Below are 12,727 nucleotides of genomic sequence, written 5' to 3' on the forward strand. Positions count from 1 at the left end.
TCTTTATCTAGATGATCAAATAAAACATGGATTTTGTTCTTGAAAATTTAAATATAAAAGAAGCTGGCTCAGCAATCAGGTTTTCTTTTGAAATCAAAATTGATGATAAAATTGTTGGCTGCTGCAATATCTCTATAGGAAATTCATCGAAACAAATCTCCTTAACAAATGGCGAAAAGAGTAATTTTTTATTTGAACCGTATAAAGAGCAAGCAAATTATAATTCAGAAGTTATAAACCACAAGGATGTTTCATGCATATTGGAGCAGTTGGTATTACCTGAACCTAAAGGAAACATTGAACAAGAAGATGGTTCATCTCATATATCCCAACCAGATGAAGATGAAGACTGTTTTAATGATCTAATTCAAGACTCGGAAACCGATAAAAAGTCCATGAAGACCAAGCAAGTTAAAAAGTTTGCAAAATCTAAGAAAGCTGAAAATTTTTTGAAAGCCAAAAAGACTAAAAAATCTATGAAAGTTAAAAAAATGGAGTCTCCTAAAGAATTTACTGATGATAGCTCTGATGAGACCCCTATGAAAACAAAGCCACAGCGTGCCCTGCTCTTAAATAGAAAAGATAAAAGGTTTATGTGTATAGAATGTGGAACAATGTTTACAAGACGAAATGATCAAATCAAACATATGAATAATCGGCATATGGGTATCAAATCTCACAAGTGTGAAACATGTAATAAATCATTTGCCCATAAAGGAGATCTAACCAGACACAAAAGTCAAGTTCATGGGAAAATCAGAGCTTTTGTATGCAACATTTGTGGAAAAAGTTTTCAACGAAGAGGTCAACAAGTAACGCATCTAAAAGAACATGAAGAACAACAAGGAAAGGCAAGTTTAAAAAAAAATGATAGATCTACCACAGATCAAATGTCAAATCCTATTGATACAATAAATCAAGAACCAAATATTCACTCAATACAACAGCAACCACAGAATCCTTACACGGTCACAGATGAACAGTCTGTTACTATTTCAAATCACCAAACTAACAATTCCTCTATTACACAGATCAACAGTCAAACATTCACTTTACTTTGATTCAACCATCAAGCACTGGTACTGTGGTAAATGAACAGTCAGGCCACTTTCGGTCTGTTATGGATCAACGAACCAATTTTTTTTCCAGTTCTGTCGATTGATTAGCTTTTAAGCTTCCCTCTAAATCAACAATCACCTATTTTTTTCCACTAAGCAGTCACTCAATTGTTGATAAACGATCAAATAGTCCTCTAGTGGTTTCTTAGTTTACCCTACCAAAATCGAACAGCCAATTGAGTGACAGTGTACTTACTAGGAGACGTTCTTTTTGCCATTTTACTTTTTTTGATATTTATAGTGATTTTATTGAATTTTATTTTGACACATTAAGGGAACTAATTTTCACGGAACTAATTTTTGTGGTGCACTTTGCAGAACTAATTTTGTTGACACCCACTTTTTGCTGAAATTCTTTCATATTCCTAGGGGTTTTTTAAGATAATTTATGCGGAACTTATTTTCACGGTAGACACCAAAAAACACGAAAATTAGTTCCTGCCAAAATTAGTTCCCTTATCATTATCATCGGAATCAGTTTTTATAGATTTTCAGATCTTTATATATGAGTTGTATTTCTTTTTTACTTATTTTTCAAATATTTATTTTATTAAGTAACCTTTTTTTAAACATCACCATTTTTCTAATGTCTACTATTTTCAAATTCATTGTACTGCATTTGATAATGAGGCCCGTCGGGGAATTTAAAGGGATGATTTTTGATTTTACCATCTTTTTTAAAGAAAAGTTTGTGAAAATTAATCCTATCATCATCTTCTATTTTTTTTAGATAATATATTAATGAAAAGAACATAATGAATTTTGCACTTGAAAATTTGAGCATCAAAGAAGTCAGTCAAACAATCAGGTTTTCGTTTGAAATCAAAGTTGATGAAAAGACTATTGGTCGCTGCGATATCTCACTTAAAAATTCATCAAAGAAAGTAAATTTTATAGATGGTGAGCAGAATAATTTTCTTTTTCAACCAAATGAAGAAGGACAGCATCAAGTGCACCATGATGTTGTACAACATACAGATGTTTCAGCTATTTTAGAGCAATTGGCGCTACCAAAATCTAAAGTAAACACAGAAGAGAAAATTGCTGCTTTCAATATTTCCCAAACAAATGATGACGATATTGCTGATAGAACACCAGAATTGAGTGATGAGGAAACAGATCCTCCTGCAGAAACTGTTACGAGCTCCTTTTATGTTTCCGTCGTTGATGAGTCAGAAGTAAATTCTGAACAGCAGTCTCCAGTAATAAGTACTCAACCAAAAGGACATGATAAGAATTCTTCAAAAAAGCCTCCACAAAAACGATCATATGAATTAATGTCAACAGAGTGTGATACTGGTAATGGTTCCTATCCGTATCAAAATATTCAGCTTGAAAGTCCAAAGAAGCGTTTTCAATGCGAAGAATGTGGTAAACTATTTAAAATGAAATTTGATATGAAGAAACATGTTAGTACTGTACATTTAAAGATAAAACCTTATCCGTGTGTAGACTGTGATAAAGCATTTGCTCATAAAGGCGACTTGACTAGACATGTCAATGATGTGCATAATAAAATGAAAAGTTTTCACTGTGGAGAATGTGGTAAGAGTTTTGCCAGAAAAAGCCACCTTGCAAGACATCTTAACGATCATTTAGGAATTAGGCATTTCCAATGTAACGATTGTGGTAAACTTGCAGCAACTAAAGCTGAATTAAAAAATCATCAGATCATTCATAGTGGAGTCAAAGAATTTAAATGTGAGAAATGTGATAAATCATTTGCATTAGCAAGTTATCTCAAACAACATGTGAAAATTTCTCACTCTGAAACAAAGGATTTCAAATGTTCACAATGTGATAAAAGCTATACTTCCAAACCAAGCCTTACTAAACATCAAAAGCGCGTCCACAAGCCAAACTCCACCAATAGTTCTGAGAAAACAGTAATGTAACTCCTTATTTATTGTCATTATTTTCTTTTCTCTATCTGGAAAATACTTTTGGTGTTTCAATTTCTCTTTTATTTACAATGTTGTTATCCTCAAACCCTATTTATTTCATTACCCTTAAAACCCTTCAAGCATCTTGCATCTTGCTCTAGTAAAAAATAGGAAGATGTTGATAGGGTTAACAGTTGTTATGAGGACTGAACTGAGTTCTATAGATTGGTCTCTTCTATTTCTTTTCCTCATTTCTAACGACATAACAATCTCCTCCAATAATCTAGTAATTTAAAAACATTAATTAGAGTTTTTCGATTTTAATTCCTTATGGGACTGTGTGGAAACCGATCTCAAAATAATAAGCCTAATGACACTGACAAAGTTTCCACGTAATAGCCTAAAAAAATAGTGCTCACTCGAAGTGAATAGACTTGGGACTGGGATTGAAAATTTTGGTTTGTAGCACCAGTCAGTTTGCTGACACATTTCAAGTCCATACAGACAGAAGTCGTCCACATGACTAAAGGTTCAATCTCAAACCAAGTGTCTTGGAAAATTGGAAATCTTGCAATTCTGTTCTGCCTTTGAGATTGGCCTTTTTGTCATATGAAAACGTAGACTATTCCTCTACATGAAAAAAGGGCAACCTCGATCTCAAAGATGACGTCACCACAGTCAAACTTTAAATCTTGTAAGGTACTAATTTTGAGATTTAACCTTTAGTCATGTGAACGACGATAAGATAAAATTTAATAATCATGTCCATAATTGACAATCAGACATTGAAGATTGATTCTAAGAGGGTAATCATTTGAGGGAAGCCATTATTTGAGGGAGACGATTATTTGAGGGGCTGATTATTTGAAGGGGGCGTTTATTGAAAATCTTTCCTCAAATGAGGAAAGGAGTTTATTCGACGGGATGTTTATTCGAATTAATAGGGCAATAAAATTAACACCATTGACAAACAGTTTTTCTATTATTCAATCATTTTTTTTAAGAAAAGTTTTTCAAAATTAATCTCATCATCATCTTCTATTTTTTATTTTAGAGGATTTGTATTAGAAATAAAAATGAATAACCATGAATTGAAGATTGAGAAAACCTCAATACTATTGGAAACAACTGATGTTTCAGCTCCAATCAAGATGACATTTGAAATCAAGAGTGGTCAAAAAGTCATTGGTAATTGCCAAGTGTTGATGGAAAATTTTGCTACTACTTTAGAATTAACTGATGTTCGTGGAAATGGTTTCCTGTTTAAACCAAAAACAAAGAACCGTAGAATTAATCCTCCTTCAAGCAGAAATTTGAGTAAACCACTACAGTTGATTAATAGGAATTCTGAACAGCAAAAAGAAGCTGGAAATCTCTTGCTAGGCCTGATTGATGCAGTTAACCACAATCATAATCAAAGAACTTTCAAAGCACCAGTTTTGAACTATCAAAATCAAGTAAGTACAGAAAGCATTGACAATTTCCCTGTTATCAAGGACTCTTATAGTATTGCTAACACTGTAAATAAAGATCTTAACAAAGATGATAGAGATAACCCACTTCACAAGAATGATATGGATATACCTATAACGATCTTCGTTTTGATGTTGTTGTAGAAAAGAATCTCACCCAGAGTAGTTCAAAATCAAACTCAAAGGAGGAAAATCTAAAGCGAAGCTCAGAATGTACTGAAAATGCACAATCTGTCGTAGATGAGAACTTATTAAAAAACACTACAAACATACCAGACACAAATAAACAAAATAGTGGAGGGATGTCAGAACCTGTTGAAATTCTACTGGAGGTTATGGATAATGAAGAAGTTTGTACCATCAAAAACCAGAAGAAAAGATTAAAGAAACATCAGTGTGATGATTGTGGGCTTTTATTTTATAAAAAAAGTAGACTCGAGAGCCATCGCAATTCAGTTCATAAAAGTTTAAAACTATTCGAGTGTCATGAGTGTGGTAAATCATTTAGCAGAAAAGACTATCTTAAAATCCATCAAAATAAGCATGAAGGAAATACGCCTCACAAGTGCAAATTATGTGAAAACTCATATTTGTATCGAAACCAACTTATTCAGCATGTAAACAGTGCCCATAAGGGGATTAAATCATATCAATGCGAGGAATGTGGTAAAAGTTATTACTATAGGAATGATCTTAAAAGACATCATGATAAAATCCACAAAGGGCTCTCACCACATACCTGTGATTTGTGTGACAAATCTTTTTTAAGAAAAGATCATCTTGAGAATCATAAAAATGCTGTACATTTAAAGATTAAAAGCCATAATTGTGAAGTTTGTGGAAAAGGTTATACAAGGAGAGGAGACCTTAATAAACATCAAAAGATCCATCATTATTTCAATTGCAATGAATGTGGTAAATAGTTAGCGCGAGAAAATGTTCTGGCAATACATCTTGTCACTCACAAAGGGAGACCAATGACACCACCTCCCTTAGATGAAGCAATACAATGACTTTTCTTCATTCATCATGAAATCAAAAGATCCATCATTATTTCAATTGCAATGAATGTGGTAAATAGTTAGCGCGAGAAAATGTTCTGGCAATACATCTTGTCACTCACAAAGGGAGACCAATGACACCACCTCCCTTAGATGAAGCAATACAATGACTTTTCTTCATTCATCATGAATGAATGTAAAGAGTGTGGTAAATTGTTTGCACATAAGCTTTTAGCAAGGAAATTTTTTACCTTGATTGGATGATTCAACGTTGCAACTTTTTACAAGAAAATTAATTTCGTATATAATTTTTGATTTTGTGGAAAACCTCTTTCAACATTTCCAACCTTATTATAAAGTTAATAGTGTAGTTCAATTTTCAAACAAATCAATAAATGTAATACACCCTTTGTTAATAATTTTTAATAAAAAGAAGGAACTTTGAAAAAGTATTTTCTCAAAAACTAATATGTGGGAAGTCCCTTTTTTTAAAAACATCAATTTGTGCGGAATCTTGACTAGGTACCAAACCGAGCAGCTGGTATTAAACAGTTTCTGGGAACTAAGGTCTTGGTAGGAATTTATTACCTTTGCAGGTACTAAACTAATTTTTTGCAGGACTAGTCTTCTCTTGGCAGTGCAAAGTTTATGAAATATAGATATTTTGTTGATATAAAATTCATGGCTTGCACTCCAATTTTTGTTATTTTACAATTTTTTAGGCATTTTTACAGATTTTTGGTAAAGATTGTTTTTCCCAGAATTATTACATTGTTTGTTTACCATCTAAGTTATTTTAAACATTCTCTTTTCTTTTCTTTTTTCAGTGAAAAAAAAGAAAAAAATAAGCTTAAACAAAGTCTTTATAGTTAAGGATTGAAATTTGGAAAATCATCTACTGAACTGGTGAAAGTTGGGAATCACATTTTTACAATCAAGCTTTACATGATGGGAAAACAGTTTGTACCTTGCAGAAACAAGATAATGATGTATGCTTGAAAGACAGTCAGAACATGAAAAGGCCATTGGTTGAACTAATGCTTCCAAGCAATTGTATGGACTTTGAAACTCAACAATATACTTTTCAAAAAAGCTACAGCTTCTATGTATCAAACCAATCATATTTAAGGATGATGTTTTTGTAATGCATATTTCTGATTCATATTTAGGTAACTGTGGTATATTCTTAGAGACCATAACTTCTAAAATCTTTTTGAATTTCAATTGTTTTTTTAGGTTTTGCTAAACTGAAAAAAAAAGAAAAAAAAGTAAAAATGGTATGTATTGAAAGATTGCAACTGATCAAGCTTTGAAGAATTGAATCAATATTTCTTCTAAACAACATAAAGTACACTAAAATGAATTTTGAAATTGGAAATGTGTCGATTAAACTTCTGGTGAAAGTTGGATCTGAGGAATCAACCGATCCTTTCAAATTATCTTTTAATATCAAATTTAATAACAAAGAAATTGGCTCATTTCAAATCACCTTGGAAAATTTTGATACCAGTTTGGAACTCAGAGATTTGGGTAAAAATAGTATATTATTTAAACCAAGCAATGAAACTTGTGAGAAAAAGGTTAATATTGAGTCGACCGAAAAAAAATTACAACAAACTTGTGACAATGAACAAGAGGAAGATAGTCCTTTGGTTGAAGATTGTCAAAAGAAAAGTGAACGAGAGCTTCGGAAAGGATCTCCTAAGAATTATAGAGGAGATGCTGAAAATTATTTAGAAGGAAAACAAGATTACAAAAATAAGACCCCACAAACAATGAAAACTGAAAAGAAAGCAGGGAAAATAAAAAAATTCGAATGTGATGATTGTGGGGTGCGGTTTGCATCAAACTCAAAGCTCAAAATTCATCATGATTCAGTTCATAAGAAATTGAAACCATTTGAATGCACTGAATGTGGTAAAAAATTTGGCAGGAAAGACTATCTTGTTTCTCATCTTAAGATTCACACAAAAGATAAACCAATTCAGAGTCAAGTTTGTGGTGAAAGATTTTCACAGAAATCTAATTTGGTTTTCAATGACAAGAGCACTTACGAAGATTCTGTAACATCAAATGAAGATGACACTTCCCTTCCTACATTCACTGGTTTTAATGAAAACCAAAACGATGGACAATCTATGATTGTTAATGAATAACAGCTTTTGAAAGAAAGTTTGTTTTGATATTCAGGGGATTTAAAACAATATTGAAGTAGACACTTTGGTATTATGAGAAACAGCTGTGAAGAATAAACTAAATACCTTCTATACAAATTATGTCAATCATAATACTTGTATAATTAAAAGATAACTTACTGTGCATGATTTTCATTTTATTGCTCTTTCATTATTTAATTGGATTATAAATACTTTGGGGGATTAGTTTTGCTTATTTTTACGAATTTGGGTGTATCCGAGAATTCAGTCTTTCTGTCTTTCTGTCTTTAAAATGTTTCTTTACTCATTCACATCTAATCTGTTCTTCTTTTAGAAATATGCTAAAAATTAAACAAATTAAATAACATTGAACAATTCCAGGAAAGGAACCACAAATTGTGAAAGAATTATTTACTAGCATCGATCAAGTAATTTGTGATCAAAATTTGTCATCAAGATTGCATAGCCATTTCTATACATTAAGAAAATGAATTTCGAATTCGGAAATGTATCGATTAAGCTTCCAGTAAAAGTTGGATCCAAAGAACCACTCAATCCCTTTGAATTGGCTTTTGATCTTGAATTTAACGAAAAAAAGATCGGTTCTTTTCAACTCACCCTTGAAAGTTTTGATGCTGGTTTTGAACTAAGAGATTTTAGCAAAAATAGTTTATCGTTTAAACCAAGCCATGATGAAATTGAATCGCAGTCATCAATTGATGAAGATCTCGAACAAGAAAGTGACAATGAACCTGAGGAAATAATTCCTTGATTGGGAGAGAGCTTCGAAAACGATCTCCAAAGAATTATAATGAAGAAACTGAAGATTACCAACAGCAGAACCGGCAAACAAAACGAAGAGTAAAAGAGATGAGAAAGTTTCAATGTAATGATTGTGGTGCCGAATATCGCAAAAGTACAAAACTCAGAATCCATCATGATACCGTTCATAAAGGGCTTCGACCATTTGAGTGTCAAGAATGTGGTAAAAAATTTGGCAGAAAAGACACTTTGGGAAAACATCTGAAACTTCACGAAAAAGATAAACAATTGAATTTACAATTATGTTCACCTGCGATTCCAGCAAACCAAATAGTTTGCGTGGTAGATAATATGCCTCAGAAGCAGATGAAAGAAAATGTACAGGAGCCAGATTCCAAACAAAATGAAGAAAGTTTAAAGAAAGAAAAAGTCAAATATATTGAATGCGAGGATTGTGGACTTCGTTTTGCACAGAATTATAAGTATAAAATACATCATGATACAGTCCATAAAGGGCTTCGACCATTTGAATGTCAAGAATGTGGTAAAACTTTTGGAAGAAAAGATGTCATTGGAAGGCATATAAAAAAACTACACACGAAAGATAAAACATATAAATGTCAAGTATGCGATGAATTTTTTTCATTGGAAAGCGATTTAATTTTACACAGCACAACCATTCATGCGAATTCGGAAATAGCTTATGAAGCCGAAGTTAATGCGAATTCTGAAATATCTCATGAAGCCGAAGTTAATGTTACCCTACCTACTTTTACTGCCTTTCTTAATGAAGACCTATCATTATCGGACAAAAATTGTTGATAGATAGAGTCAAGTTTGTGGTAAGTGATTTTCATGGAAGAGTGATTTGGAGACAGATTCATGCAGAAGCATTTTAAGTTTTAGATGAATGCTACTTATTTCCACCTTCAGCCTTAATGGAGACCAAATATTGAACGATTGCTGATTGTTTGAGGCTTTTTAAAATTTTAATATATTGCTTGACATTCTAATTAAAATTTACATTACTTTACGCCATCGTGGTATTTTTTTTGAATGGTAAGGCTGCAATAAATCAGTTTATAATCCATTGTCAAAAGTATATTATATTTGAAATTATATCGCCGTATTAATATTTAGACTTTCTTCATTGCTTCTGAAGTCATAGTTATGATAAAGCCCCTTGTTGTTTTGGAAAATTTTGACCCTTGAATAAGACTGTTTTACCTAATTTTCCTTTTTTACCTCTACATTTAAATAACTTCTTTTTCTTAGTTTATCAAGCTTAGCCTGTTATTTTCTCCTCATTTACTACATAGTTTTGCTTTTTTTTAGGTTCTATCATGAAGTTAAATAAAAGAAACGACTTAAAATAAATTAAAATCAAACAAAAAAGGCAGAAGAATCGCTACATTTGCAAAGGAATTGGTTGATTGTAATATATTTGTCAAAAAGTATCGCGATTAAAGTATTTGTATCCATTTCTTTAAAAGATGAATTTTGAATTTGGAGATATTTCAATTAAATTCCCGGTAAAGGTTGGATGTGAGGAATCAATTTCTCCCATTGAATTATGTTTTAATATCAAATGCAATGGCAACAATATTGGTTTATTTAGACTCACCTTGGAAAGTTTTGATACAAGTTTGGAGCTGAAAGATTTGGGTCAAAATAGTTTAGTTTTTAAACCAAGCATTTGGGCTTGCCAGAGGGAAAATGATGGAGAAACTAGAAAACTGCTCGTTGGAAATGCTAACGAAGTTCTTCAAGGTAACACTGGACATGAGCATTCAATTAAGAAAAATTGCCCACAAACATGTCACAATGAGCAAGAGAATAATAGCTCCCTATTTGAACCACTCGAAGAAGGTAATCGAGATGAAATCGAAGTATATGAAGGATCTTCTACAGCCTACAATGAGATAATTCATGGTGATGATATTGTTTATGTGGAGCCGATGCAGTTGGTTGATGAAGAAGACCTTGACCAACAGAACTACCGAGAGCAGACAGAGCAAGTAAAAATAAAAGAGAGGAAGTTTGAATGTAATGATTGTGGGCTTCGATTTTACAAAAGAGATAAACTCAAACTACATCATGATACTGTTCATAAAGGATTGAAACCTTTTGACTGCACTGAATGTGGTAAAAAATTTGGCCGGAAAGACCATCTCGCGAGACATGTAAAGGTTCACACTAAAGTTATACCTGTTATATGTTTGCCAGAGAATCATTGCCAGAATGATAAGATACCAGGGAATGGAATTGATGAAAATTTCCAGAAAGCAGGTGACAAACAACGAGACGAAAAAATTAACAAGAATAAAGTCAAAGTTGAAATTGACCAACAAAATTACCAAGAACTTGTAGAGCAAGTAGAAATAAAAGGGAGAAAGTTTCAATGTGATGATTGTGGGCTTCGATTTCACAAAAGAGATAAACTTAAACTACATCATGATACTGTTCATAAAAAATTGAGACCATTTGAATGCACTGAGTGTGGTAAGAAATTTGGCAGGAAAGACCATCTTGCAAGGCATATAAAGGTTCACACAAAAGAAGGGGACTTCTCACAAATGAGTGATTTTATTGAACATAACAAAACTATTGGTGGGGACTCTAAAATATCTTCTCAAGACGAAACTAACTTCGAAGAAGAAGATTCTGTACATAGCAACAGCTGTGAAGATAACATGCTACCTACTTTTATTGCTCTTAACGACAACAAAATATCAGACAAAGGAACTAACTGAGGAGGTCCTATAAATAGACCCTGTTTGCTCGTTAGTTGGTTAGTTATTAGATTTTTTGCTCTGTAGCCTTAAGCCATTAACGCTCGAATGAGACGGAACCCGATTTTCAAAAAGAAAACAAAATACGCTTGCCAGATCTTACCCACACACATCTATTTCATGATTTTTTAAGTTATAGACATTTTACGAAATAAACGTCCTTTTGAACTTTCCAAAATCCTTTGCCTTTTAACATGTTTTTGAGAATCCCCAAAAGCCCTGACACCAAAATATTTTATTGAATCCATTGAATCTACTGGCTGTTAACTCAATTTGGCAAAAAAAAACTTGTTTGCGAATTTTCTTCGGCTTTGGGCTTAATTCTTAGATAATGATTGGTCTTAGACTATAGCATAGTCTAGTGTAAATAGAAAAGGAGACTCGCTCGCTCCAGGCTCTACCGACAGCCATCAGATGAATCTATTTTCTTATGATTTTAAATTTTTTAATTAATGTGTATTAACTAACTAAAATGCGTGTAATTAATTTGACGGTTTAACGATTTTTTTCAGGCCCATGTCATCTTCCAAACATGCCTTCTCAACAGATATCTACAACAGAGAATAGTCTATTTAGTTTGCATTTTGAAAAAAAAAATTTGTTTTACTTTCTTCGTTTTCATAAAATTTAAATTACTTAAATTTCTTTATTTTCAGCTAACAATAATACAAAAAATGATATTAAAAGGATATTAAAATGATTGTCAATAATTATCAAATTGGTAATCTATCAATGGTATTCTTAATGAAGACAGACCAATTAAGAACAACAGAAAAGAGAGACCCATGTGACACCCCCTCCCTTAGATGAAGGAGTACTCTCGGGTACCTAATAGCCGCCCCCCCCGCTAATTAATTGTCCTAATTCTGCTGTACTAGCCTCCTTTTTAAAAATTTTCCACCCAGGACAGTTTTATTCCACCCCCCCCCCCCTCCGCTTATTAAGTTTTGAGATTTTTTTCCAACCCCCCCCCCCCCGCTTATTCCAAACCTCCCGGCTATTAGGAACCCGAGAGTAATTAGTAATTAGACTTTATTATTTGTCATGAATGAATGTTATCGCGTGCTAGCGTCCGCATGTGAAGTTTTCATTTTCCATGAACATGAATACAAATAAATTTCTGGTATATTTAGTTAATTTGACCAGTTTTAATTCTATTTTATTTTAAGCGGTTGTTAAATTCTTGATGTCAAAAGATTACTATGTCTAAAATATCGTTGATTTACAATGAGTGATCTTTATTACTGCATTGTCATGGGGACCTAATCCTAATCTTGTCTCCTGAATAGACGAGGGGGGGGGTCCGAATAAGCAGGGGGTAGGAAAATTTTTTAAATTTTGATAAGCGGGGGGATAATTTGAAGACAGAATTTTTTTTAACTGGTATCAATTTCAACAACAAAAAAGAAACTTTAACAAATGAACAACAACAAGAGCCACAAAGATGTGGTTAAATATTTCCTCCAATAGCTCAGAGCATAGATTGTAGTCGCAGTCGAACCCCACAGATTATCCTAAAGCCCCAACTTAGTAACTTAGATTT

At 32.7% G+C, this 12,727-nt stretch overlaps 2 protein-coding genes across 2 annotated transcripts; both read left to right on the top strand.

The window, feature by feature from the left end:
* Positions 1–15: 15 nt before the first annotated feature.
* Positions 16–5,881, top strand: LOC136812701 (zinc finger protein 420-like). The gene is made up of 4 exons (XM_067069225.1): positions 16–1,055; positions 1,853–3,010; positions 4,099–4,458; positions 4,581–5,881. Exons 1-4 carry the CDS (start codon positions 27–29, stop codon positions 5,394–5,396), a joined length of 3,363 nt encoding a protein of 1,120 aa, XP_066925326.1. The 5' UTR covers positions 16–26; the 3' UTR covers positions 5,397–5,881.
* A 3,821-nt stretch (positions 5,882–9,702) lies between these two features.
* LOC136812735 (zinc finger protein 134-like) lies at positions 9,703–11,686 on the top strand. Its single transcript, XM_067069259.1, has one exon. It carries the CDS (start codon positions 9,886–9,888, stop codon positions 11,143–11,145), a length of 1,260 nt encoding a protein of 419 aa, XP_066925360.1. The 5' UTR covers positions 9,703–9,885; the 3' UTR covers positions 11,146–11,686.
* The last annotated feature ends 1,041 nt before the right edge of the window (positions 11,687–12,727 follow it).

Source organism: Clytia hemisphaerica, unplaced genomic scaffold (assembly GCF_902728285.1).
Source record: "Clytia hemisphaerica strain Z4C2 unplaced genomic scaffold, Clytia hemisphaerica genome assembly, whole genome shotgun sequence".
In the NCBI taxonomy this organism is placed as follows: Eukaryota; Metazoa; Cnidaria; class Hydrozoa; order Leptothecata; family Clytiidae; genus Clytia; species Clytia hemisphaerica.

Coding starts and splice junctions, on each gene's coding strand:
- LOC136812701 (XM_067069225.1), top strand. CDS start 27: ATGGATTTTGTTCTTGAAAATTTAAATATAAAAGAAGCTGGCTCAGCA. Junction 1,056..1,852: donor ACAGTCAAACATTCACTTTA/CTTTGATTCAAC, acceptor TTTTTTAGATAA/TATATTAATGAAAAGAACAT. Junction 3,011..4,098: donor GTTCTGAGAAAACAGTAATG/TAACTCCTTATT, acceptor CATGAATTGAAG/ATTGAGAAAACCTCAATACT.
- LOC136812735 (XM_067069259.1), top strand. CDS start 9,886: ATGAATTTTGAATTTGGAGATATTTCAATTAAATTCCCGGTAAAGGTT.